General features: G+C 49.8%; 11 protein-coding genes across 11 annotated transcripts; 3 read left to right on the top strand and 8 right to left on the bottom strand.

Moving 5' to 3' along the window:
- Positions 1 to 809: 809 nt before the first annotated feature.
- On the bottom strand, positions 810 to 2,888 carry VTN77DRAFT_2723 (uncharacterized protein; the record flags this gene model as incomplete). The annotated part of the gene is made up of 6 exons (XM_069418594.1): positions 810 to 890; positions 1,271 to 1,645; positions 1,714 to 2,203; positions 2,270 to 2,499; positions 2,597 to 2,725; positions 2,850 to 2,888. The coding sequence occupies 6 exons, from the start codon at positions 2,886 to 2,888 to the stop codon at positions 810 to 812; spliced, it is 1,344 nt and encodes a 447-aa protein (XP_069282204.1).
- An 842-nt stretch (positions 2,889 to 3,730) lies between these two features.
- On the bottom strand, positions 3,731 to 4,670 carry VTN77DRAFT_2722 (mitochondrial 54S ribosomal protein mL57; the record flags this gene model as incomplete). Its single annotated transcript, XM_069418593.1, has 3 exons — positions 3,731 to 3,889; positions 3,954 to 4,186; positions 4,256 to 4,670. 3 exons carry the CDS (start codon positions 4,668 to 4,670, stop codon positions 3,731 to 3,733), a joined length of 807 nt encoding a protein of 268 aa, XP_069282203.1.
- A 3,414-nt stretch (positions 4,671 to 8,084) lies between these two features.
- On the bottom strand, positions 8,085 to 8,872 carry VTN77DRAFT_2721 (uncharacterized protein; the record flags this gene model as incomplete). The annotated part of the gene is made up of 3 exons (XM_069418592.1): positions 8,085 to 8,520; positions 8,678 to 8,768; positions 8,833 to 8,872. The coding sequence occupies 3 exons, from the start codon at positions 8,870 to 8,872 to the stop codon at positions 8,085 to 8,087; spliced, it is 567 nt and encodes a 188-aa protein (XP_069282202.1).
- A 1,348-nt stretch (positions 8,873 to 10,220) lies between these two features.
- Positions 10,221 to 10,904, bottom strand: VTN77DRAFT_2720 (uncharacterized protein; the record flags this gene model as incomplete). The annotated part of the gene is made up of 1 exon (XM_069418591.1): positions 10,221 to 10,904. One exon carries the CDS (start codon positions 10,902 to 10,904, stop codon positions 10,221 to 10,223), a length of 684 nt encoding a protein of 227 aa, XP_069282201.1.
- Positions 10,905 to 11,188: 284 nt separating this feature from the next.
- Positions 11,189 to 11,716, bottom strand: VTN77DRAFT_2719 (uncharacterized protein; the record flags this gene model as incomplete). Its single annotated transcript, XM_069418589.1, has 1 exon — positions 11,189 to 11,716. One exon carries the CDS (start codon positions 11,714 to 11,716, stop codon positions 11,189 to 11,191), a length of 528 nt encoding a protein of 175 aa, XP_069282200.1.
- An 887-nt stretch (positions 11,717 to 12,603) lies between these two features.
- VTN77DRAFT_2718 (uncharacterized protein) lies at positions 12,604 to 12,944 on the top strand (the record flags this gene model as incomplete). The annotated part of the gene is made up of 2 exons (XM_069418588.1): positions 12,604 to 12,758; positions 12,887 to 12,944. The coding sequence occupies 2 exons, from the start codon at positions 12,604 to 12,606 to the stop codon at positions 12,942 to 12,944; spliced, it is 213 nt and encodes a 70-aa protein (XP_069282199.1).
- Positions 12,945 to 13,159: 215 nt separating this feature from the next.
- On the bottom strand, positions 13,160 to 14,865 carry VTN77DRAFT_2717 (uncharacterized protein; the record flags this gene model as incomplete). The annotated part of the gene is made up of 5 exons (XM_069418587.1): positions 13,160 to 13,438; positions 13,529 to 14,109; positions 14,189 to 14,416; positions 14,510 to 14,605; positions 14,706 to 14,865. The coding sequence occupies 5 exons, from the start codon at positions 14,863 to 14,865 to the stop codon at positions 13,160 to 13,162; spliced, it is 1,344 nt and encodes a 447-aa protein (XP_069282198.1).
- Positions 14,866 to 15,721: 856 nt separating this feature from the next.
- VTN77DRAFT_2716 (mitochondrial 54S ribosomal protein bL19m) lies at positions 15,722 to 16,593 on the bottom strand (the record flags this gene model as incomplete). The annotated part of the gene is made up of 3 exons (XM_069418586.1): positions 15,722 to 15,857; positions 15,918 to 16,299; positions 16,401 to 16,593. 3 exons carry the CDS (start codon positions 16,591 to 16,593, stop codon positions 15,722 to 15,724), a joined length of 711 nt encoding a protein of 236 aa, XP_069282197.1.
- Positions 16,594 to 16,897: 304 nt separating this feature from the next.
- VTN77DRAFT_2715 (uncharacterized protein) lies at positions 16,898 to 18,052 on the top strand (the record flags this gene model as incomplete). Its single annotated transcript, XM_069418585.1, has 2 exons — positions 16,898 to 16,994; positions 17,070 to 18,052. The coding sequence occupies 2 exons, from the start codon at positions 16,898 to 16,900 to the stop codon at positions 18,050 to 18,052; spliced, it is 1,080 nt and encodes a 359-aa protein (XP_069282196.1).
- A 301-nt stretch (positions 18,053 to 18,353) lies between these two features.
- Positions 18,354 to 20,234, bottom strand: VTN77DRAFT_2714 (uncharacterized protein; the record flags this gene model as incomplete). The annotated part of the gene is made up of 4 exons (XM_069418584.1): positions 18,354 to 18,449; positions 18,513 to 19,184; positions 19,249 to 19,637; positions 19,691 to 20,234. The coding sequence occupies 4 exons, from the start codon at positions 20,232 to 20,234 to the stop codon at positions 18,354 to 18,356; spliced, it is 1,701 nt and encodes a 566-aa protein (XP_069282195.1).
- Positions 20,235 to 22,028: 1,794 nt separating this feature from the next.
- On the top strand, positions 22,029 to 25,104 carry VTN77DRAFT_2713 (uncharacterized protein; the record flags this gene model as incomplete). Its single annotated transcript, XM_069418583.1, has 8 exons — positions 22,029 to 22,124; positions 22,201 to 22,822; positions 22,878 to 22,975; positions 23,027 to 23,269; positions 23,321 to 23,674; positions 23,728 to 23,971; positions 24,028 to 24,527; positions 24,586 to 25,104. The coding sequence occupies 8 exons, from the start codon at positions 22,029 to 22,031 to the stop codon at positions 25,102 to 25,104; spliced, it is 2,676 nt and encodes an 891-aa protein (XP_069282194.1).
- Between the last annotated feature and the right edge of the window lie 547 nt (positions 25,105 to 25,651).

Here is a 25,651-nt window from a genome sequence, read left to right as displayed (position 1 = left end):
CCCCCCCCTGTCCTTAGCATATTGCAAATGAAAGCACATATTACATCAACTCATAATTTTTTTTTACTACACTTCCCTGCAGTACAGTAGAGGGCTGCCAAGTTATCATATCCGCTGGATACATAGGATGTCCATCATATGTGAATGCGTAAATGCAGGTAGACATCACCGACATTACCATGTAAACAGGTAAAATATGATTCATACAGTTCTAAAGAACGTGGTGCTACAGTTGGGCTACTTTTTACCTTTGGGGGGCAAGGAGGGGGTGGAGGGGCAAATTGGACCGACTGTCTAGACAGACAGACTGGACAGACTGGACAGGCGGAGAAAGGAAAAGGAAACCTCCGAAATTACGACAAAAAAAAGACATGAAATGAAATGAGAGGGAGGCTCTGGGTTCTCTTCTCTCTTTCTTTCTTCACTTCCAATCAAGCGCTCAATTCAATTCACCTGCCTAAATTGGTATGGCAATCTCTCTCACTCTCTCTATGTACTGTATTGTACTGTAGTGTACTGTACGCATGTAATGTAAAGGGCACAAATGATCAATGATAAAGAAAAAAAAAACATGACCTGCACGGGGCTACTAGCCGTGTGACCACAGGCGCACATGTGCTAACAGAGAAAAAAAAACTTCGTATCGAGACTGCAAAAAAAAGCAAATAAAAAAAAGAAGAAGGGGGGTGGGTGGGCCAGAAACCAGTAATAATGGGGAGGGAGAAAAGAAGACGAAGATGAAGACAAAGAGGGAATGCATGCATGCATTTTACACATCGCATCGCGTCGCGTAATCAAATCAAATCAAATCACTGGACATCTGGCAACCGGACTGCTATGTCTCCGGACTGGGTGATGTATCGAACCCAAGGGAGGGAGGGGTATTGCAACTGGAAGAAGTAGGTAGATTAGTTAGCATCATTCTCGAGTCGACTAAGGATGGACACAATGTGACTGGTGTGGATGATGGATGATGGGAAAGGAAGGTGTCAAAACGCTAAACTTCCATGTCCTTGACATCCCGAGTCTGTAGAACGAATGGGAAACCCCTGCACAGTCGCCACGACAACCACGACAGGGGTGGGACATCAAAGGGAAGTTCCTTCACCCGGTGCTCACATCCCTGTGTGAGACCAGCAAAGAAAAAAGCAAACAGTCCCCTAGGCTTCGAACCAGTGTGGACCGGACGCGATGCAGACGATGCAGACATGATGGGCCGGGGGTATGATAGTCCATGCATAAGGACAAAGGAGGAAATTGCGGAACTCACCTTAGGCTCAGTGATCTTCAAGTATCGTACTTGGATGCCGCTTGTGGTGAAGTACGGGATTTCGAACTTGACGTTGATGGGTCTCTTGCCCTTGGCTTGTTGGCCCACACCACCCATGCTGCCCCCAAACCCTCCTGTCATGCCGCCGCCACGTTCGTCGTCACCCTTAACCGATGGCAGGCCAAGCTCGGCACGCATCAAGAATTCTTTGCCGCCCCCAAACTGCTTGATCTTCCAAATGATCGCCGATTTCTCCGGCGCATAATGGACCGATCCAATGTTCGTCCGGAAACGGGGAGAATCCGCGTCTTCCGGGACAGGAACCAGGATCTCCACATTATTGGCGGTACTGCGGCGCTTAAACTGGGCTTTCGCCTGGACATCGAGCAGGGTTGTCAGATAAAGAAGTTAGTCTGCTTTGCCAATAGCATCGCACTACTCACCTTCAGCATGTACTCGATCCGTGAACCCGAATGCGATTCTACCAAGCACTCCACCCAGATCAAGGGTTTGACCTGCGTATTTAGGCGGTAGCTCATGAGTTCGAACTCTCCGTCGGGTGGAATGAAGCTAATCGTCCTGTCATTTTCGAACCTCGAGAGTCGTACACATTGGTGGAACTTGACATCTTCCATCTCGACGGCTTTACCTCTAGTCGCCCGGCCAGTGGTTTCAAACATGACCTTATCGTTTAACCCGAGACGAAGCTCCGGCATACCACTCAGGTAACACTTCATCTTGATCGCGCCCAGGATCTCAGAACGCAAGACATTGCCATTTGAGGATACGAGAAGATTCAGCGACTCGATGACGTCCAGGAACACTTCGTTCTTGCGATACCGGATGCCTTCGCTTCTCCACGAGACAGCATTTGTGACAGCTATAGGCGGTCGCGCCTGGACTTCCAATTTGTGCGACTCTTGTGTGATATACCTGTGAGAGGCGGGGGATGTCAGCCCAAGAACACCCAGGTACCTTGCAATATGAGTTTCTGCTTACTCTTGCAATATCTTGCTCTCAGTGGTCTGGGGGTATCCGAAATCCATCATCTCGTCCAGCAATTCATAAATGATGACGAAGTTGTCCCGGATACTCTCCTCCTCTAATTCCTTGAAGTACTCCGTGAAGACCTCCACGATCTTGTGGAGGAAGAGTAGAATCTCGGTCGCATTGGTGTTTCGTTTCGTTAGAGCAAGAAGGTAAAGGTTACTGTGACGAATATAGAGGTACTGCGACAGACTCTCGTTAACAGCTGCGAACGGAAGCAGACGGTGGGGTTTGGGCAATGTAGAATCGTGTCGCAACGACAACGGGCACATGACGTACATTGATTCCTTCATGAGAAAAGCAAGGAGGGACTGCAGAACTCTCTTCTTCGGCTTCGCTGAGGAGGATAGGGAATTTCTCAACAGCGGACATGGGAATGTCACCGCGATAGTTGCGGGCAAGAAGGGTCTGCGAAATAGCGAACACGGGTCAGCAAGTTCCACGAAGAAGATAACTTTTTCTTTGCCAGAAAAACAAAACCGAAATTTTGTATTCTTCAAATTTGCTAAAGAGAAATTCCCTGACGACATACCTTGCCCTTCAAGTCCAGGAAGAAGATAGCCGACGCCATGGCGGGAGTGTGGTGTGCGTGATGCTTGCCTCAGCGTCGGGGGATCACAGTGGTCATTCTGCGGTTGCCCAGATAGTTTTATAGATGCATTGCACGACAAAAACTCGCAGATCTATAGACAACCAGAATCGCGAAAAATGTCACTCTTTTGAGTTCACAGGACGTCGACCGTGGGGTTTGGGGAGATTGATATCGGACTGGACTGTCTGTCTGTCTGGTCTCGAGCACTGCGGGCATCATCCTCCCTCCACATGGCCGGTTCGGCCTATCCGAGTTCCAGCAGGCTTGGAGAGATCCGCCAGACAGCCATATCGAGACTAGCGCCGTGTTCCGCGCCAGCGCCTCAAAATTTCGCTACAAATTTGACTCCCCGCCTTTCTTTTTTTCTTTCTTTTCTTCTTACCACGCCCCCTATAGACAGTGCAAGACAACAACATTTTTGGCCTGTGATTACTCTGGCATTCTGTCATGTAGTCTGCAGGTTTACCCCATTGCTGACCCTTGCGATACTGAGGGGCGGAGAGTAGAATCCGTCGGATTGAGGGTTCCATAAGAGCTGGCTGTGTATTCTGTTTATTTGCCGTTACACAGGCGGTGTCAGAGGGATCAGACATTCCTTTTTTTTTTCATCACTCTATTCCGTTACCATTTTGTAGGACATCTAGCTCGTATTGTACATCTACAAAACCGCCCAGGAATGGTATCAGCATAACCAAATGCGACCCGAGTAAAAATACATATACAGGCGGTAAAAAAAAAAACTATCCAGCACAAGGGGAGAAAAATGGAGAAATAAACGCCATGAAATGCTCAGTCCACACCATCCCTCCATGAATTTCGGATCAAGAAATCGCTGACTTCAGGCCCAGGGGAGCTAGTATCTTTTCTTGCGCAATCTTGTTGGCAACGCGGCCACCCTTCTCAAGGGCAATAGCACCAACTATCGCGTACATTGTTTGAGTTAGAACGGTGTCGATTCCAGAAGCCTGCAAGTCGTCAGGCTGTTGTAATTGCTTCTGTTAGCCACAACGTAGAATGACTTGGACGGGGGATACAATGATTTACCATTCTTGGTGCCCATCTGATAACCTTCTGCAGGTCGTAGTCCCGGGCCAGCTGCGCGATTTTCCACTTGCTCGTAAGGAAGCCCCTGGTGTTGCTGGTGAGATTTTTTAAGCCATCCAGGGCCGGGTGTGTGAACGGTTGTCGTCCATGAGGGTCCTCCGGGACCTCTCTTGCGAAATTGCCCGCATCTTGCACCAGGGCCAAAGAAGCCTGCAGTTGGACTATTCGTTTGCCTGCTCCGTGAAAAATCACATTAGCGGGTGCGGTGGGTGGTAAGAAAAGAATTCTCCTTCCAAACGTACCCAGAAATGCCAGACGGTCATTGAATCCTCTCCGTCCCTGGTCAAAACTCTTGTGCGTAACAGCGAGCCATTTGACCTCCTCTGAAAGAAGCTTGTCCCCCCCATTTCCAAGAAACCGGACGTAGAATTCGTTGAGGACTGCAGGATCTTCGTTCACGGGAAATTCAGGGCGCGTGGAATGGGCCCGTAGCCTGAATGGCGCTTTGGCAGCTGGGGGAGTATACGACCAGCGGGGTTTCTGTGTCTCATTAGCCTGAGTGCTGCTGCTCTCCGGCGGCGACGACTCCGTCGTAGTAGAGAGTCCACGTCTCTGGGAGACGGCGGACGGTAAATTGGAGGCTCTAAGACATGTCGAACGAGGGCGCGCCGAGGACGAAATAGCCCTCAATGAGCGAATAGAGAATTTCGAAGCCATAATGCGGATAGCGGAAGGGTGAAAAGCGCGAAATTTCGCGGAGAAGGTCAAATCGTCTGGACATCGGCCTCGAGTCTGTCCGATGTTGAAGATTGGATCAGGTGTCACGCTAATCCTATTTGGGATGGGTTGGCGATGGATGTCCGCCGCCTGTCAGGAACCACTAGAAAGATTCCATCGTTATGAGGACAGACCTGAATTCTCACTGCGATATTTTGACATTAAAGTGAGACTTGTATTGAAAACTATGATTATTGTAATAAATCTCTCCTCGAGGACGTCTACCCTCGCAATTCGGCTCCCGTCACAGGAGTCCGGGACTGGTCGGTTCCATACCAATTTATCAAGATATACATACTTGTAGTATGGGTACATAATTTCAAGCTTGAATGTATATTCTCATAACCTAATTCGGACTAAGGTTTTCAAAAGCAAGTGCATTTCCGTTTGTGCACGCCATGCGCTCCTGCTGCAGGCCATGATAGGCGACGCTTCGTAAAATCCCACCTTTCAGGGATACTATTAAGAAAACCACCCAATCAAGAAAACAAAAATGGCAATTGTTGAGATGTAGCATAACACCGTAGCTGAAGGAAGCGGCCAGCTGTCATCCCAACAAATGCAGTTTACATACATGGTATGTCCAAGATGTTGTAGCCGTTCGCCCGAACCGTGCACGACATGGGTGTTCAGTGGTAACACTGGTGCCGCTTCATTGTACTGTACCTAGTAGGTTTGCAAGATCTCCAAGTAAGAAATACTGCAAAAAGTCAGTCCATTGCCCTATTGTTGTACTATACCATTCATAATCTGTATAGCGGCAATGAGCTCATCCATGCTTTCTCTCCAGAGGAAAGAAGTACAGACCCAAAATTTTGGAATATAATTAGCAGGACGAGATACTTCGCCTGCTTCCGTGGTTGGAGATGGTTGCCTTGTCAGACTTTTTGATAGAAAGATCCTTGATCCGGGAAGGTAGCAGCGGACCGTCTAGGTAAAGTCCTCGTTATACCGAATGCCACCAAGGTACCCTTCATGACCGATGCCATTTTCAGGTTACCTGCAACAAGAAAGTAGGATAATGCATGTCTGTTGAGCGTTTAAGTTTTGCCTCTTTTTCAGCCTGTTTGGTGACTGAGGAGTTTAGTCGAATTGGTCTCAGTAGTGCGTACGTAATTTCTCGTTTAGTTCAACGTTCTCCCCTCAGTCGAGATCAGAATTTCCCCTCCCCTAAAGCTGATTGAGCATCGGACGCACGTTTCGTTTCGTTCAGTTTCGGGACACATCAAAGTGGATGATTTTATACCGAATGGCCTTGCCGTGATCCAGCAGATTCCCGAAAATTCCTTCACGAAAGTTCATACCAATTCGATCTTAAGCTCTCTCTCCGTGTCTCCCACAGGTGACGTTGTTTCCTTCTGTCATTGTTCCGTTTGTCTCACCCACAACCGGGCTGACAGTCCCCAGAAATCGAAATGCTTCCTCGAAAACACGTGCTATTGAATTGAAGGCCCAGACTTATCCATAAGGACAAATGGGTGACGAATGCATCCGTGATTGAAAGAGATCTCGATTCTCCGCAGAGACGTCATGGGGGAAGTCCGACGGGTGTCACTTATACCCGTGGCTAGATTGGATATTTGCAGAAAAAGAAGAGGTCCCTTCCTGCTCAACCTTGACAAAAGTCACGGTCTCCACAGAGCCGGTGATTCAACTTAAAGGGACCCCGGGGTCCACAAGTTAGGTATGCTTTGCTGCTTCTTCTTCCATTGGCAGGAAGATGCGGCTGTGAGGAACCGTTCCTGCATCTCCATGTCTCCCCGCGATTTGCCGTCAAGGCCACATACAGCAACGCGACGTGGCTCAATAACGGTCAACTTCCATCATGGAGCCATTTTTTCTATCGGGAGCACCTCAGCATCCGAGCGCTTATTGAATAAACACACGCGGGAAGGTATCGGAACGTGTCAAACGTCGGCTTTCCACAACAAACCGGTTGGCCGGGCCCTTGCAGACGGCCCAACGAACCGTAAGGTGCCCGTTTCCGCGATATCTTTTTTTTCGATTACCAGTCATATTTCCCGTGAAATCCGCATGTCTTCTTCCAAAACGAGGCGAGCACGCCGCTGCTTCCCGTTTGATGCGACACCCAGTGAGATGGCGGTGTATCTCGTAGAGGGATAGGGTAGACTGCGTAGAAAGTATAAGAGGTTAAAAGGTTGCCTGCAATCCATCCAAATCATTAGAACTTTCTTCGAGCTTGAAATGCAAACCGGTCTTATTATTATCTGAGTCCAGCCATTCTTATAACTTTCGATCTTCAGGAATAGCACAAGAAGACCCCTTTCCTGGCTCCTTTGACACGACGAAGTCAATATCATCCTTCATTGTGAATAGCGCATCCACAGCACACACATTGTTAAACGAAAACAACGCAGTGGACTCAACGAAGATGCTGTCTCAAATTGTTGCCAGGTTGGCGTCGAAGAATCAGGACGTTTCCGACACAGAAATAATGTCTGGAGCATGTGGTCTGATGCCTTACTCCGTACACGATCCGCCATCGCCTAAGCCCTTTCCACCAAATCCTCCTCCGAGCCCTGTCCAGCATGAGAGGAAATGCAAATTGTCACGTGGTACCATGAAAGGTAGGACCAGCCAGCCTTTTTACACAGCACCTCCATCCTTGTCATCACGCATTTTCCGACATCAATCACCACGTTCTCCGGAGTGCGTCTTTCCATATTGACAGCATCATTGCAGATTAAGAACTGGCCACTACCTCGATTCAAACTTTTGCACCCTCTGTGAAAATCGCGTCGACACACTGCAACCTCGAATATTCAAAAACCTCGCTCTTCTTTTTTCTTCTTCTCTTCTTTTCTCTCCTCTCCTCTTCTCTTCTGTGCCCCTCTTCCCCTCATCTTCAGAATGGCTTGGGCGTTAATCAGGAAGGGACGTCGTGGATGGCGGATGGGACACAAAAGTGATTAATATCCTGCACGGTACTCTTAGACTAATTGGCTTTTTTTTTTCGCTCAATTCTTTGTCGGCCCCGGGACTTGCATGGCGCCGGGTTAGAAGGTCTGTAACCAGGGACTAGAAACTTCGTTAGCTATTAGTCATGGATCCTCAAAATTAATACTAGAGTTTCTCTTTCTCTCTCTCTTTTCTTCTCCTTTCTTTTCTTGCCCTTCAGTTGTCTCTTCTCCAGAACAGGGTATTCTGATTCTGTTCGCCCAGAACAATCGTAAGTGTCATGGGAATCACCAGATCCATTTTAGCATAAATGCAGGGAAAAGGGAAAAGAATAATTTGATAGTAACCCTGTTTTGATATTCCTAGGGCTTGAGAGCTCTAATAGAGTATCTTTAGACAACAAGAAAGAAACAAAATGAATCAGTGAAAGACACTTTACAACAACGCAAAGAGAACAGCGGTGGTCACGCTCAGTCCCACCACAGTCCAACCAGTCCTAATGACCTGCTTGTTGGTGAACTGGCGGCCCAGATCCCACACCAAGTGTCGCACACCGTTGAAGCTGTGGAAGGTGACGGGGAGTGCAAGACCGAGCTTGATGGCGAACTTGGCAGCAAGAGGCAAGGCACCGAAAGCGGCAGCAATTGAGGCGGATTCGAGGTGCCAGCCAAACAGAGGCGCCGCAAGGTAAGCAGTCGCGAAGACGTACAATCCACCAGATGCAAGAGAGCCCGTAATACGGTGCAGAGCACTAAGGTACCAGGTAATCTGGGGGCGGTAGATGGACAGGTGCGGAGAAACAGGGCGGTTGAGACGCTGCTGGGCAAGGATCTTGGTCGGATCGGTAGTGTTGGTGGTCGATGAGGTTGGCCTGCATTGGATTAGATATTCTGTTTTCGAGAAATTAAGGTGTGTGTATATGTCGTAGACAGGATAGAATCGAGCATGACGTCGATTACACGCCAGAACCAGGTGATAAAACCCAATGGCACATGAAAATAGAAATATTCAACAGGAAGAAGACCAACCTGATCTGCATGTATCTTCCAGTCGCAACAGCGGCAGGGGAGGCAAACTTGGCCATCGACGAAGCCAGTGCCGAGGAAGGCTGGATGGCCACTGCATCGCATGCCCAGTCAGTGCAGTTCATAGAACAGGAACCTCAATGGCAAGGCCAACATACAGCGTCGCAGCGACTGCTGCGCAACCTTTTGGGAAATCATGATGAAGACCTCAATCCGTCGTGGCACGCGAAACAAGGTCTGCGGCAAGCAACGTCGACGTCGTGCGTGGTCTAATAATTAGTTGAAGTGACAAGAATCGGACATTCCTTCACGCTTGTTCGGCATCACGGGGAACCTCGGATTGAGCACTCCCGCATGGCCGCCCACAAGTCACGGGACTGGCATCGTTTCAGCCAATCATGTCTTTTCCAATTACAGTCAATGACCAGCCCGGAATAATCTTGTTCCTTTGCGTTCTCTCGCCAAACGTTGCACTTTCCTCTTTCCCGATCCGTTTCTTCTTCTTCTCCTCATCATGGGCCTCAGCTCACGACCTTTACCAGCTGTCCATTTGGACCTGGCATGATATGGTCGTGTCCAGCACTGCCTCATTGGTTTCGGCTTTCTGTCGCAACCGCAGAGGTGGCTCAGAGGCCCTGAGAAGGAGAATGGCCCGTTGTTAATCGCCCATTCTTTTCTTTCAATGAAGGGAAAGGGTTTCATGTCAGGGTTACATAATAGTCTCCAAACATGTTGTCAGGGATCTGTAGCTTATTTGCTCCTGGTATAAGACTCATCTAGTACCTAGGCAGTTCTCACCTGCATAACAGTCCCTGTTCGCGTTGATGAAGCCATGCCTCTCGCCAGTTTATGAAGTTGACTTATACAAGACTCTTCGTTGACAATGCAGAGCTTTTTCTTATTAATCAGCGATATTCCTACTGATGCTACATGCAAATTGCCCAGGCCTTTATAGGTAAACAATGGAACAATGCTTTTCGATGTTGAAAATACACCCACTTTGATTCAAGATCCTAACCTGATATGACGAGTAGAGGAGAGTAGTGAAATAAACATGGCCTATCGCGTTAGCATCCGCAAATTAGAGATACATGTAGTTGTTCAATTCCGTATCATGCCATAACCCAGTAGAACCTAACCAGACTCCATTTGAAACAAACCGTCAGACCATCTGTCTCGTATTCACATTAACATATCTTCGGTCTCCTGACTAGAAGGACCCTCTTTGAATTGCATAACACGCGAAGATGCTTTCCCTCGCGACAACTTTTTGCGATGTATAAACCGAACACTGGATGACGAGCTCGAAATCGCATACATTTCCATGCATAAAGCACAGATGTTAATAAATTAGATGGGCGACAAACCTCTCTCCCTATATGTGACAGACACATAGCTCCATCCCTCATCGTCATCCCCACACGCGAGACCGCGTCATCTCGGGACGGGAGTACATCGAGAGGTCTCATGGAGTTCGTTGACAACCCGCAAAAGCATTGCTGAAGTGGATATCAGATTAAACTTTGGCAATTCCACATCCAGGCATTCACTTATCAGCGAATCTCCTATCGAAGTATCGCAAGACACCCATAACACTAGCCGCCTCAACTTCCATAGCCGGTCTGTTGCCGTAAGAAACATCGCGCGGTTTAGGTAAGGTATGCAGTTTCGGCAACCAGGTAGCCAGCTCATCAGTAGCCTGAGAAAAGTTCGGGTGTCGTGACAATGTCGTGAATGCATCAGCACATGTGAGAGTCAGGGGCGTTTCGCCATTAGACGTCGAGTTGCGGGTGGATGGCCGTGATTGACAGCAGCCCCCATCAGCACCCTTGCCTCCACAGCAGCCGCCAGAACCCCCATTGGCTTTACGTGCCGCAGCCAAGGACTTGCAAAAGAGGGTGCTCCGTGGATCGGCCAGGCATTGGGCACATGTTCCGGGACCATTGGCGCAAGGATTCGTGGCTTGGCTGATGGAAGGAAGGGTCAGATCGGGACGGACATCACCATCTGAGGGTGGTGGAGTAAATTGAGACAGGTTCTGAATGGGAGCCAGCCGGTTGTTCTCGAATGAGTCTTGCTGTTCCGCTTGGTCTGCCATCTCCGCACAGATGCAGGCAGTGCCATCTTCACAGAATCCGCAGCGATCAGCAGGGGGCGTGGAACTCGCACGGGATTCACTTGCTGCTTGTGGTCGAGGAGCTGCAAAGCGCGCCGTGAAATCGATCTCCATCTGCTCCGGTTCAGGCTTGATCTGCGGCTCGGGATGCTGGCGTTTGGAACTATCATCCTTGCTGGGGGAGTGAGGACGCTTAGGAGAAGAAGTATCATGGTTGTCGACCAGATGCGATATCTGGAAGGCATCTTCAATACACTGGCAACGCGCAGTCGAGCATCTGCTGCAGCCGGATGGAACTCTCTCTCGTTGCCCTTCCCTATCATCGGTGGAGCGGTTGATAGAATCACTGTGGTTGGTCTGGTGTTCACCAGACTGGTTGTTATTGGTCGACCTGCTGATCAAAATAGGAACCGTATCCGGCTCGGTGACACTGGGTTGCGATGCATTTGCAGATCTTTGGGCCTGCNCTGGAGATTCTCCTTCTCGCTCCTTTCGAGATTTATCTCCTGCTCCAGCGAGTGGCATCGGTTCTTCCACCATGAAATCTCGCGCTGGCACTGCTCTAGCTCTCGGGTCAGACCCGCAATCTGCTCCTTGAATGCCGATTGCTGGGTTTCATGCTGTTCCTCAATCCTCTTGATTTGTTCCTCGAGCTCACCCACCCGGGCGGCACGCCTCTCACGAAACGCTCGCTGAGCTGCGCGATTCTGAGCCTTGCGCTTCGTGGGTGGTGTGTCCGTAGCCGGCTTCCGTCCAGGCTTGGGTCGCGGTGGGATCACCCATTCCTTGGTTGTCACCGAACCCGGGAGTCCGGGGCTCGGGGACGCCGTTGACACCGCAGGCTTCGTTGGCGGTGCTGGGGCCAAGGCTGGTGCGAGAGCGGCAGGTGAGCCAGCAGACGACGGCGTCGACACAGTCGCTGCCATGGCCGCTCTAAATCGCGCTCAGCTCCTGTGTTGAAATAAAAAGCAGAATTCTGAAAGACGTTGCCTGATGTCTGTCAGCGCTGGTTGGCGGGATGGGGTTTCGGGAAAAACTGAGCGCCGGCGCTGCAAGGCCACAGCTGACTGACGTATCGTATCGATCGGAGGCACGGAGGAACGTCCAACCAGGTGCGTCGAAGGCAGAAGACGGACGGCACTTCCCACGCACGCGCAATTGAGCGCGTGGGTTGCCTCTGAGATATTCTAGATGATGGAGAAAGGGAGAGGAAATCCTCCGACGGGGTAGGAAGGACGAGAAGGTCAAGGAATGACAAGGGGAAGGAAAGAGACATCTGGAGGGGAAGGGCTGGGATCAGATTAGATTATCTCTGTGTGCGCGGCCCACGTGATATCACCAAGAACACCGACTTCCGGACCGATGTCGCTCCCACGTGACTGGGGATCGTACGATCCGGCAGAGCTCTTGTCTTATCTGATCGCGCTAACATTGCCGTTTCCCCACTTGACGCGTTTGATCACCACGGTTCCCCCTCCAAGAGAGTAGCTGGTAGCTGCGCAATTCAGTTGGGATTTTGCTAAACAGGACTGCCATCGTTCGAGCCATTGGAACCTTGGCACCGTTGTCCCACCCTCCTTTTCCCAAATAATACTCCGATTCGGAAGTCCAGAAATGGTGAAATCGTCAGATAGCTTATGACTTTTTTTTTCTCTGTGGATCAATTCTTTCGCGAGCGAGGACGATGGACAGCTATGCTCAATTGCCTTATATGAGCTATTATTCTTATCAATCGCAAGCACGCCGGTATTAAGTTTAGCGTCTACTGCCGGGCAACTCTTCTCATCTTCCGAGCTCCCGGGTCGTCAAGTGGATGCCGGACTTGAGGCAGCCTATCATTAAGTTGGTCGTCTTGTGCGGTCTTTTTTCGGGGGTCCCGAGAATGGATTTCAACACGTTCGCGCAAATGGAATTATCAAGTGCGGTGGCCTGTGTTTATATTCTATCCGCCCTGTCCGCGTATCAAATGCAAGTGAACCAAAAGAGAGACCTGCAAATGGCCAAAGCACCGTACCTGAGGGAAGGTTCTTGCACTGATTACGCAAGCGCCTTTTCTCGGATACCATTTGGAAATGCTGACCGTAATGCTAATGCAGACTAATTGTTTTCTTCCGGAAACGTATCGTCAATTTGGCTATTCCGAACTATCAGTAAATTTTTACATCACGAGAACCGACGATTCGGTTATTATATATTCATCGCACATGCTCTTGCGTGTTCTTCAATCAAACCGGAATTATCCGTCCAACTGCGCCGGGCATTGTTCTCGTCCTTCTCGTCCACTGTGGAAAGAACCATGATCAATTGCCAAATACATTGTAATACATTGCGGCATTCATCGAACATATATATATACTTGGAGTAGAAGCTCACAACTCCGTCAAGGCTGGGGCACCTGGTGAAGGGGGTGCGGAGAATCTCGTCTGGATGAAAACCTTTTGCAGGCCAGGCTCTCGCTTATCGAACAGGGCGTACACCTTCTCCAAGTCATCAATCTTGAAACGGTGGGTCACCATATCTAGAGGACGGATCTTGTCCTCTTGGATGAGCTGCAAGAGATGCTCCCAGTACTTGTGTACGGGAGCCTGTCCGTTACCAATTAGGCGGATTCCCGTCTGCATGAGAGAACCGATGTTGAAATGATTGCACTAAAGATTCACCTATTATCAGCGGAAAAGGCACTCATCCCTGAGTCAATGAATTGAAGGGTATGTGCGATGGAGAGAAGCACTACATACGTAGCCAGCATATACACCAGTGACACCGCAGCGTCCAAATGCCCGGACAGAAGTAATCATCTCGTTGATAAGTTCCGACGTATCTGTCTCCATACCAAGCAAGGTTTCGAAATAATGAGTCCAGCCTTGCTCATATTCGCCAGAGGCGCATTCGATCGCGACATCGGGCCCACGGTTGTCACACATTTTCTTCAACGTCGAGCGGACCGTTTCGCCCTTGGGCAGCCTCGTGAAATCGATGGTCTCAAGTTTGGGAGCGAACTTCTTGACAAAGTCAAGCCGCCATGCTCCCGCACCGCCGTCTATCAGAATCACCCTGTTGGCACCATTTAAAAAGCTAAATTCAGCTGCCATCTGCCCAACTGGGCCTGCACCCCAGATCGCCACCGTATCACCCTGCGCGACGCCTGTATCAACAACTGCATTCCACGAAGTAGCCAGCACGTCAGACAGGTAGAGTCCTTTCTCGTCAGGAACATTATCAGGCAGCTTGAGGGAGTTCACGTCGCCAAAAGGAACGCGGACGTATTCGGCCTGCCCTCCAGCAAAACCTCCTGTGAAGTGAGAATATCCGAATATACCTACAGTAGCATTCAGCATACCATATCCTACTGGCATCATTGCCGAATAGGTTGCCAGAGGAGAAAAAGGGAGCCATACCAGCCGTCCGACGCCCATACATTGAATTGCAAAGCTGGCTCGCATTTGTCCGCTCACACACTGACGAGAGCTTCTGCTTACAGTAGAAGCATTCACCGCATGCGATTTGGAAGGATACGACGACGCGGTCTCCAACCTTGACCCGACTGGCGCCGGGTCCCACGCTCTCGACAATACCACAGAACTCGTGGCCCAGGATATCACCCTTTTGGAGTTCCGGAATAACGGCTAGGAGCAGGTACCGGATGACATATCAACAGGAATTCCGAAAGCAGAGCAGCAATTGTGCACAGAAGATAGTCCAAACTAAGCGAAGCGTACCGTGGAGGAGATGCAAATCGCTGCCACAAACCGTGCTGCCTGTCACTTTCAGAATAATATCTCTATCATCGATGACCTTCGGTTTCGCCGTCTCAACTATACGATAACAAGGTCAGAAATAGCATCAGCAAAGATGTAACTTCTAGTCTCGTCGCTATAAGGGTATGCTGATCATGAAAGGTCTGGAATAACCTACCCAATTTCACGCAATTCTTCCCCTGCCACGTGAGAGCTTTCATCTTATTACTATGGTCTCCATAGTCATTCGCAGCGTAGTTGGACACATCGGTGGTGACTGCGACTTTCTCATGGCTCATGGCCTTCTCCACCAGATAGGCTGCTCGAGACGTTGCCATTTTGTTGCAGGAATGCTCGTATTATCCCACAACGTGGTAATTTGTGTCCGTCAATATATGTACGTATATAACAGCGCCTTGAAGCTATACTGTTATATACACTCAGACGGGTGATCCTTTTGGCTGGCGAGTTTGATTCTCGATCGATCCCAGTTCCAATATACAGGGTCGAGGGAGACCTATCTGGCCGTCACAGTCAAATAAGCCGTGGAATGACGTAGTCTCTTCCTTTGTCGTGTCTGCCAGGGAAATGCGAGCGCTCAACGGCCCTGACATCACGGTGAGGTTGTGAAATCACAGACCCTCCAATCGCATATGCGGCTGGGAATTTCCAAGTAAATCAGACCAAGAGGACAGCCAAAGAGATTTCAGGCTTTTCAGTTCTTCAATCCGCGTCTCATAGGCGAGGAATATATCCGGACGGTCTCCAGACTAGGAAAGTTAATCGTAGTTTAGTTCATTCTGCTGTATTCGCAGCTGCCAAGAGACATAACCTTCGCAACAAGTGACACCCGTTTTTTTTTTTGCTAACTGGTATCTTTTTCGGCTTGGAGCATTTTCGTAAGCATATCGATCTGGCTATTGATAAATGGATGCATTTTCCATTGATGTTCAGTGCTATGATGGATAATGTACAACTGGGCCCAACCTATATTGGAAAGAGTAATTCTTCTGTCTAGTGTATGGAACCATCAAGATATAAGAAAACACGCTAGTAACACAGGGAAGTATCTGATAGCCCGCTCTTTTCGATTGGGGTTCGGTCATAATAAAAAAAAATTGTACCACAACATGTCCCAGAGATCTCCTTGATAATTTTACAATGCCAAAATCGGTATCGAACAGAATAGGTTCATCACGAACCGTTGCCGTTGCCGTTGCCGTTAGCGTTACTGTTACTGTTAGATCCGGTTTCGCCGGTCAAGGCAGACTTTTGTCTCAAATAATTCCGCACAATATTGTCGACACTGCCAATATCGTGCTTAGGTTGCCTGTTTTGTCCATCACTGATTAGTAAACTGCGTATGACCGAAACAAGAAAAGAGACGAACCGCATGTAGTAGAGTCGAGCTCTCCTCTTCCTCTTCTCTGTTCTCTGCACGATTTCCACGCTCTCAACATTCGGACTGAAAACCTTGATCCACATCTCCACTCCGACCCTGGTCAATTGGTTTCGCAGCAGGAACGACGTGTCGATGCCTCGGGATCGAATGCTTAAACAGACTCCCGAGAAAGGATCACCACTCTTGAAGGTTACCCGGAGGATATCGCCAACTTTCACACTTCGGGGATTCCGTCGGTAGTCGAAGAGAGATTTGCGCTCACCGGTCGGGTCCAGGACAGCGAGTTGCGACTCTGTAACGGCAGCAATCGGGTCTTTGCAAACTTTGAGAGCTGATGGTGGTGGCGGGTAGATCTTTAATTTCTTTTTTTCTGTAGAAGGCCAAATCAGCATTAACATCCGAACAACTCATGCGAGTAATCGCATGGCAGGAATGGTTGGCAGATAACCACGTAAAATATGCAAAAATCACCTTTATCAGGTCTAAATCTGTCCGGAAGCTGGGAATAGAATTGGCTTGGTAGGCCTTCAGGGAGAGGCTTCGGCTCTGGCTTCGGGGAATAGACAGTCGTAAGAGATCGCAAACTCACTTGCGGCTGCACCGCTCGTCGAGTTAACGACCTCAGACAGCTCAGAGGCCGTGTCAACGGTAATGAGGAGGCCATATTTTAAAAGAAATGGCGTGGAGAAACGCCGTTCCCGATCGACGATTGACAGCGCAAGGTACTGAGAGTATAGCAAAGAGTCCCCGTCTGCATCTGGAGTTGAAACGGTCCGAGCGTCGGCAGAATTTCCGCCAAGCCTGGAGTTGCCCGTTCGGGGTGCCGTCGATAATGCAGCCGCGAGGAACTTTTCTAATCAGCAACAATCGACTCCGGCATTCGCCTTCTTCCCTTCATTCAGCCTTCCAGCTCGTGTCTATTCGGTGGGGGGTATACGCAGACCTCTGCGTGGATTTCTCTTCCCACAATGGCACAAAACGCCGTTGGAAGGCTCTTTCGCTGCCAAAGCTGTTTCCGCCAGTCGTGGACTTCATTCACGCAGGCTCGGAGTTACTCCAAAAATGGTGAGATAACAATAAAAACAATATATGTCTTTAAATTACTTAGATTACCATTGCTAATTGATACTTTCACCGCAGCCATTCCCACCTTTCCGCCTACGTCCTCCCCTGAACTGGACCAGGCCTTGAATCGGTTCCGCCAAGAGCTTTTCATTCCTTTCGGTCTTGGAGAAAAGCAGAGGAGATTGATGTTCAGGCAGAGATATGCCCACAAACTTGAAGAGGAGCCTGTGACGGTTACGGTCGGGGAAGATGAAAAATTCCAGCTTCGACCCATGGACCCGCAGTCGCGGCCTAGGAAGGAGGAAATTGTCGACGTTGTGAAGTTGATGAAAACGACCAAGGACTGGCAAAACATTATACCATTCCTGACTGCACTGCGAATGTCGCGGCGATATCTCAAGCTGAGTCGCTGGGAGTGGCTGGTGCGAAAGGCAGGAGAGGCAAACGCTCTCGGGATAATCCTCGAATGCGCGAAGCAGGCCGAGCGGACGGGGCTTCAACTGAAACACGTTGACCTGGTCCATAGACTCTTCTTCGCGCTTCACCTAAAGGCTCAAGCGGCGGAGTTCCAGGGCGAAGCTACCGCCAAGGCCCTCAGTCTGGCCCGACAAGCCGTGATGTTGATGGAAGCCCCTGAGCACGTCAACCATGACATCCAGTGGGATCCAAAACGCCGGCCATCCCTTATCGGTGTGCTATTGGAACTTAGCGCTGCTCGCGCACTCAATGAATTCCAGGGCGATGATGCGGACGGGCATGTTCGCGCTTACGCTCAGCGACTGTTGGCGACCTGGCCGCTCGGTTCATTCGAGGAAGAACCCAAGAAATGGCACCGTGTCGACCGGTTGTTGCAAGAGAACGTCCCCATCTGGAACGGAATAAGGCTGGCGTTGCAGGTGCATGGTATTGCAGCCGACAAAGCTCTCGCCACGTCCTTGAAGGCTCGTTTGGGCGAGCTGAGCAAACTCATCGCTAAGCATCAGAGCCTGGCCCCAGAGAAGATCCAGCAGCAGCCGTCGGTTGGTTACAAACAGGCCCAGCTTTTGTTTCAAAACTAGTTTCTCAAACCCCTCTTTCGTTTTCGTCACGACCTCTGTATATTATCAGTTATTAGGTCCAATTCTGTCAAGGTCTTTTTCTTCTTCTTTTATTTTATCCAGGTATTGTCTCAATCACTAGACGCGCAGGTGAGATGAGGGTTATCTACTTCGCAAGAATCGAAGCAAGAAATTGCAACAAAACACATCACGCATAGAAATGTCACGGGAAGAATGTTACACGTGTATGTCATTTCCATTACAATCTGGTTAACTATCCAGCCTATTGGACGCTATACATTTCCAAGAATTCGTAGATCCATCATTTACATAATTCAAGGGTGTAGTCCTGACGAAAACGTGCGCGAGCAGACAGAGACACTTTCTTATCAACAACAGCAGGCCCTGAGACGGTGATCTGGTTCAAGAAGTTAGTGATAATTCGTATTTATAACATATGGAAGGAGAGTAGGGTACATACCTGTCCTTCGACGGCTCTCTCAAGACCGGAATCCTCAGGATGGCCAGTCAGGATAATTTCAACACTGCTTACTGGGGGTCCAAAGTGAGCGGGCCCTTCGTGTCTTCGGTAATCGAATGGGTGAGTCTGGGCAATGGCTCCCGCCACACCTGGAGCGGTCAAAGCATAGATCACGCGAGCTCCAGTGAAAATCCTTAGGTCCGTCAATTGCTCTGAGCTTAAGAGATTCTCAGCAGAATCATCCACACGGTAGGAAACGATTAGCAACCGCAGCTTTGGCTGCTCAGCCGTCGGTCCAACATTGGCCACCCGGCTAAGCAGGTTCTGAGTTGGCATTCTACCCGCGTCAAGGGTTTGCGCCTGAAACTTGCGACCGATAGAGGAGAGAAGCCCAGTGTGGGGACGCATGACCTTCTTATGGTAGTCGGTCACGGTCCGAGAAGAGGCGATGACGACTGTTGGTGTTACTCCAACTGTCGCAAGAACAAAATCGACGTCATCTCCGGCAACAGAATTGAGGGCAACAGATGCGTTGGAGAAAAGTGCTACCATGACCCAGCATAGTGGATAAGAGCGAGAGAGGGAGTCAATCGAAAGGACAAGGTCATCGGGCGTCAATCGTTGGTTCCTAGGCAAAGAGTTGGCCAGGGCACCAATCGCAGCCACAAGGTTCTATATATCATGACTTATGAGCAAAGAATTCGGACTCCAATATTTTTTTTCCACGGAGACTCACCTGAGGTGTATAGTCCACAAATTCACCAGCGCCCGACGTAGATGGCCACAGAGTCGTGATAGACGGAGTCTCTGACTTCGGGTCCAGGGGCGGAAGTTCAGCTTCCACAGAGTGTTTCTTGTCTTTGACCAGTTCATGCCAGACAGACACCTCGAGTTCTCCACCAATGCCCGCAGGCACTTCGTTCCAATCCAAATGCCTGCTACCTTGCTTTGCGACCCAGATGACGTGATTCAGTTGCTTGTTGCCCTTCGTGACAACAGCAAGATCGACGGCACCAGCCTCAGCAATCAGCAATTGAGCTTGCGACTTGTGAAGGTAGTTTGACAGAGCCTCTGGGGAAAGGTTGTGCGGGAACATCACAACATGGAAGTTGTAGAAAGCGCCAGCTGCCACTCAGCATTAGAAAATGGACTCCAATTTCGGGTTGAGATCTGCCCACCAAATATAGCAGCCAGGAGTTCCACTGAGTCAGACAGAGCCACGACCACCTTTTTGGCCTGTGACTCATTGATATACTTCCCGATGATATTGATCTCCTGCGTAATATCATCCAGATCATGTTCCACCAGGTCCTTCCCCAGTACGGTATAGATCTTTCCCCGTTGCCCAGCGGCCCTGCCATTCTCACCCGTTGATCCCCGAACAGCAGCCCTCCAGATATCGCGAAGATCTCCATTGCGTCCGCTCGTCCATTTCGGTGCGTTTGGGTCCTTCACATTAAGTCCCGACCTCAAGGGGAACCCGTGAGGTGTTTCCAGGTTTCTAAATGCCGCTGACTCGCCAGGTTGTCTGACGGGAGCCTCCGTCGCCTGCCTAGCAAGCAAATATGGATGAACATCTGGTTCCTTCAGGTTGAGCAACAACGAATATCCAACAACGGCCGCTATGGCTGCGGCGATAAAGGTCGAGTATATGTTCCAGTCAGCCAAGATATCAGCCAAGAGAGCATCAAGCTTCTCCAAGCCGGATGTCTCCGCAGCCATCTTCAGAACTTCCGGTATTGTTGGCAGCTCTGTTCAGGTCATCAAAAGCGGAAATCAGCAGCAGCAGGACAACAGATGGCCGCAGATATCATGAGGGGGTCTTGTAATGGGGGCCATGGAAGCGAGACGGGTCCATGTGGAGAAGCAGCTTCTGCCCGCAGTTACGTCGGTCGATAAGTTCTGGCGCTTGCTTGGCGGCAGCCGTAGCCGCTGGAGCGCGTGCCCGTCTTTCCAAGTCCCCTCGCTCCGCTTCATATATCAAAACAACAGAAACAAACACCGTCACCTTTCACCGCCATGAACTTCCTCCCCGCTCGACCGTAATCGTCGATCAATGGTCATGTGACACGGTGAAGGTGATTCTCAGCGGTAAGTTTGGTAAGTATTTTCTCTTTCAGGTGAGTCCTCTGTCCTCTCCGGCGAGTTACCGTAGGACGATCTTGTGACACTGGTCAGTCAAAACCCTCCTCCTTTTCATTCTCGTCTATCCAATTTTCTGCGATGGCATCCTCTTCGCTTCCGGGGACCCCGAAACCGTCCCCAGCCGACGATAATCAGTCGCCTGGAAAGTGGCGGCACCCGCGTCTCAATGAAATCGTGAGACGACAAAACGCCGCGATATTCGACCATCGCAACGTCAAGAAGCTTCTGTGGAATGGCGGAGCACTGTTTGCAACCATGTTTCTGGAGAGCACCTTGAAGTCTTAGTGAGAGAACCCCATATGTTGAGAATTGTCTGGCCTATCCGGTTACTGACTAGCCTCCAGTGCACATCGACTGGTACTGGTCTCGCAATTCTCTATATACCCCGATGTCATTCTCCTCGTTCTACGCCTCTTCTTTCTAATAAACATCGTCACCGCCCTATACCCTCTGTTCCGGCCAAAAGACGACCTCTCCGATATCCCTCTCACGCCGACCCAGCGGGCTCTCCTCGGGCTTGACCCCAGAAGTACACCCCCAGCGACACCTGGCACACAATATATTACGCCACCAAGATACCGACTCTCCTCCGGTTCACGAGCGGGAAGCCCTGCCAGTCGAGGCACGTCACCGCTTTCAACCAGTGGGAGTCCCGCTGGGCGCAGGGCATCTTTCTCGCCTACAGCAAGCCCTCTATTTCAGAAAGCAGTTTCAAATGGGAACAGAGAAAGTGTCCGTAGGCAAAGCTTTGGATCTAGCTCTTCTTTAAGTTCGTCCTTCAGAGATTCAAGCATATCGCGGCTCCCTGCCACGCCATCGCCGGTGGGAACCAAAGGAGGTAAGTTAGGTTTGAGCAACAAGTGGTTGTACGAAAAGAGCCGAAGACACTCTGCTGGGAACGGGCTGATTTAGTTATTTTGGACTGAATTTCTATTTCTGCTTGCCTTCTGTATGCCTATGTAACAAAGTCCTGCATCTTATTTTTGAGGCAGCATTGCGATCATACCACGTCTCTTCTGTTGGGAGTAAGGGATATAAATGTTACGACTACTTCCCGTAATTTTTTTTCTTTCGTTTTCTCGGTAGTTAATCGTATAAGCATCACGTTGTAACGTTGCGGATTGTGGAGAATCCTGCCTAGAGATGGCGGAGAGGCTTCAGCCTCTTCTGCTCGCAACCTACCCGCTGCGCATTGAAGTTCCGACCGGCTGCGAGCTGCAGAGCCATATACGCCAATACTGTTCTGTACATACAAAATTCGATTCATTCGAGAAGCTCTTTGACGTCGATTGCTTCCATCACAGCAAGTGCGAATGTGCGACTCCCCTCATTGAATGACGACTGCCTTGTGATCAATTTGCTGCTTCCGATATGGGAGCCTCGGAGTCGAAGCTTGTCTTCAAGCAAGGCATCTTTCGCCTTTCTGAGGATAAGGACATTCCAGCTGACGATCCTTTCTGGGCCAAAGTGCGTATCGTTTCTTTGTTCCAAAAAAATCTCTTGTTGGGGTTATCGTCTCGCTGACTATACTCTGTGAACGCAGTTCTGGGAGCTCCCCGAATCCACCGAAGATGTCTTCAGTTTATTTACTCCGGCGGACATACGACGAACGCGAGATTCTGCATTAACAAACCTCGAAACGCTTTTACTCGCGGTATGCTCTCGCCTTATCGTCCTCAAGAATCATCCTTCTTTTCCCGACCCCGAACTCGCTCCGGACAGGGACGCCCTGAACTGTATTCGCATTCTTACCCGAGTACTGCCGTTCATCTATGAGGCAGAGCACCTGGAAGAATGGGAAGAGAAGTTCTTTTGGGGACGGCGCAGGAAGAAGACCCGTCAGGCACAGGTTGCAGCAGAGGTTATCTTCGATCAGGCGCAGGGTGAAGAGCAGGAGGCGCAGGCACGGCCGCAGGACGGCGATCACGAGGATGTGAAACCATTGGCAGAGGAGTTGATAGATACGCTCGTGGATCTGCTGTTTTACACGGGCTTCACGATTCCAAAGCTTGCGACAGCAAAGACGAAAGTGTCATATTCGATCTGGCAGAGCGGGGTGGGTTGCAACACCGCAATGGTCTCAACGAAGGAACATGAAAACAATCGATGCGAAATACTGAGACTATTACTTACTCTGACCGGAAAATCGATGTATATGTCTCCAAGTGAGTTCTCGCCAGCGACAGAGATTGTACGAAGTAATGACTGACCAAAGTTCAGCTCTTCTGCCCGTCAAAGGAGTGAAGGCCCTTACATACATTGCGACATGCCCGGACAAGCAGATTGTCCTAACTTTACTATGTTCATTACTGAATACCGTGAGTAACCATCTGTTGGCTTATAATTAATTACTAAAAGTTCAAGTCCAGACTATCAAATACAATCCTGCCATATGGAGAGTGCCATATGACCATGTCGTGTGGAAAGATCCCAAGCAGATCCTTGTCATGTACTGCTTACAGTTTCTTCTGGTGATCCTTTTGTATCCTATCCCTGAAGACGGGCGTGGTGTTCCTCCGAAGAACTATTACCGCCACTACTTCGGACGGCTGCATAGACCCCAGGATTTTCAGTTCCTTGTCGATGGCATGACCAGGATATTGAACCAACCTGTGCGTTCATTGCTTTCCAGATCTCTTCCTATACTGACATTCTGCGACTAGATGCAAGCCACGACGTCATACCTACCAGGGAGCCAGAAGTCGGTTAAGTGGGCTCCAGAGATGCTCATTCTGTTTTGGGAAGCGTTGCAGTGCAACAAACGATTTCGATCGTTCATCATTGATTCCAACCGCTCGCATGACTTTGTCATCCTCTGTCTCTTCTATGCAATTGAATATCGAAATGATCCTTCCAAGCAGGGGGTGGTGAGAATGTGCATTTTTATTCTTCAAACGCTGAGCGTTGAGCTCAATTTTGGGAAGAACCTGAACATGAAGTTTGAAGCCCAAGATACTTTACCGCAAAGCATCCGCATTCCCGGATTTCGAGGTTCATATGCAGATTATCTCATCATAGTAAGGCAGCCCAGACGGAATCACTGCGAGGACACGGAAGCTAACAGCTGCAGTCGATCCACACTCTCATGACCACGAGTAAAGGAAATCTAGACGCAGTTTACCCTGCACTCTTGGCCATCTTAAACAACATAGCTGCTTACGTGGAAGGCCTGTCGCCAACCACTTGTTCCAAGATACTCCAGTTATTTGCGTCAATGTCGGCCCCCAGTTTTCTATTGGCGAACGAGACGAACCACACCCTCCTTCGCTCGTTGCTCGAATTTATCAACGCCATTCTTGAGCATCAGTTCACAAGTATGCAATGTCCTTCTGGGCTTCTCGACTATGTGAAAGTTGCTGACACACGCCAGAAAATCCGTATCTGGTTTACGGTATCCTCAAAAACAGAAAACGGTTCCAATCCCTCCGAACCTTCACTCTCGAAAGCGGACAGCAAGAGATTGAACGTCAAAACCAGCTCAGGAAAGCGAATTCTGGTTCAAACGACGGCGTCGCTAGTCCCACCTCGCAGTCGGTCGAAGACCTTCGAAGGTCATCGGGCACGAGATCGCCGTTGACTCACATACCGGAAGAAAATGGCCCCTTCACCATCGGAGGGGATGATTCTGATGACGAGGCAGTAGGCCCAAACACCCCATCGCAATCTTCCCGTAACTCACGCACCCCTTCGATGTCGTCGTCAGCCGACGATAACGTCCCCCTTCAGTTGAGAGGGATGTCGGAAAAGGCGCGAGGCAAGATGCCTGCTGGGCAGATGACATTTTCAAGACAGAACAGCGTCACCAGTCTGAGTAGCCACGCGGCAACGATTCCCTCTGCGTCCGCCCACTTTACCCCCACATCAGCCTGGGTAAGTTTACGAATGTCCACTTCTACCGATTCTTTATTTCTCTGACAACATTTATCAGATCGAGTCGTGGCTGGTGGAACTTCCTCTTCACACGATTCTCACGATCATTTCATCAATTTCTCCCCACATTCCCGACAGTGCTCTGCAATTGACATCCAATCCCGAGGCTAGAACCTTGATCACCAATCTGCCGACTTTCGCCGAGGAGCCGAATATTCAAGCTCTGTTATCCGAACCGTCTCCGATTCGCGTGCACTCCTTCGAGTGGTCAGCCCTCGCTCTAGGCTGGTACGAATCTTTGCTTTGGGGATTTATTTTCTCCAGCGAGATGGTCGTCGGGTCCGCGTCCAATCCTACTCCTGGCACCGTCGGAGTGTGGAACGGAACGGGGATCAGGCTCTTTAAGGTCCAAGAGACGGCGGCGCAGGGACCTACGCTGTTGGCCCCGAAGGGCGCAGTGGACGCCGTTGGAAGCAGCTTGGTGCAACGCATTGGGAGCTTGAGCCTCAGAGGTCGGACCGGAAGCAATCAAGAGACACCCAACGGTTCCCGGGCACCCAGCGTCAGGGAGGTTTGACATTGAGGACACGAATATTGAGTCCATCGAGCGAATCGAGACTGTTTTTTCTTTTCTTTTAGATTTTACCGACGCCACAATGCTACTTCCTACTCTCTCTATTTATCTGGCGTTGGCGGGCTTGGGACCATGTTCGGTTGCCGTATGGGGAAATGGTATGAGTATATAAATTATGAAGGCAGTGCTCTGTTTATATTTGCATAGTTTACCTGAAGGAAGTCTGTACAGGTTAGGTCCTTCATTCTTGGCAGCTCATTATGAATTTAATCACTGTTCATACATCCGATGGTACTTTGTTGGAACTAAGGGACCAGCTTTTGTAGCATAATCATGTCAGTTCTCCTTTCGCAAGTTATTTTGCACGTGCAAGGTCTTGGATAATCAACAAGCCCCTGTTTTGTTGTAATCATCGACTTTCAAATTATCTCCCAATAGCTATTAACGCTAAGTTCACTAATCTCGCCGGCCCGCAGCCCCTAGGCGGGTGGGTCTGGCGATCTCCATGCGGAGGATTCGCCGCCGTCAGGAACGTGATATTCCCTCGCAA

This window comes from Rasamsonia byssochlamydoides (assembly GCF_041956645.1).
Source record: "Rasamsonia byssochlamydoides strain NRRL 3658 unplaced genomic scaffold VTN77scaffold_2, whole genome shotgun sequence".
NCBI classification, from domain to species: domain Eukaryota; kingdom Fungi; phylum Ascomycota; class Eurotiomycetes; order Eurotiales; family Trichocomaceae; genus Rasamsonia; species Rasamsonia byssochlamydoides.
Note: the sequence above shows the minus strand (reverse complement) of the source record. Positions and strands in the feature narration are given on the sequence as shown.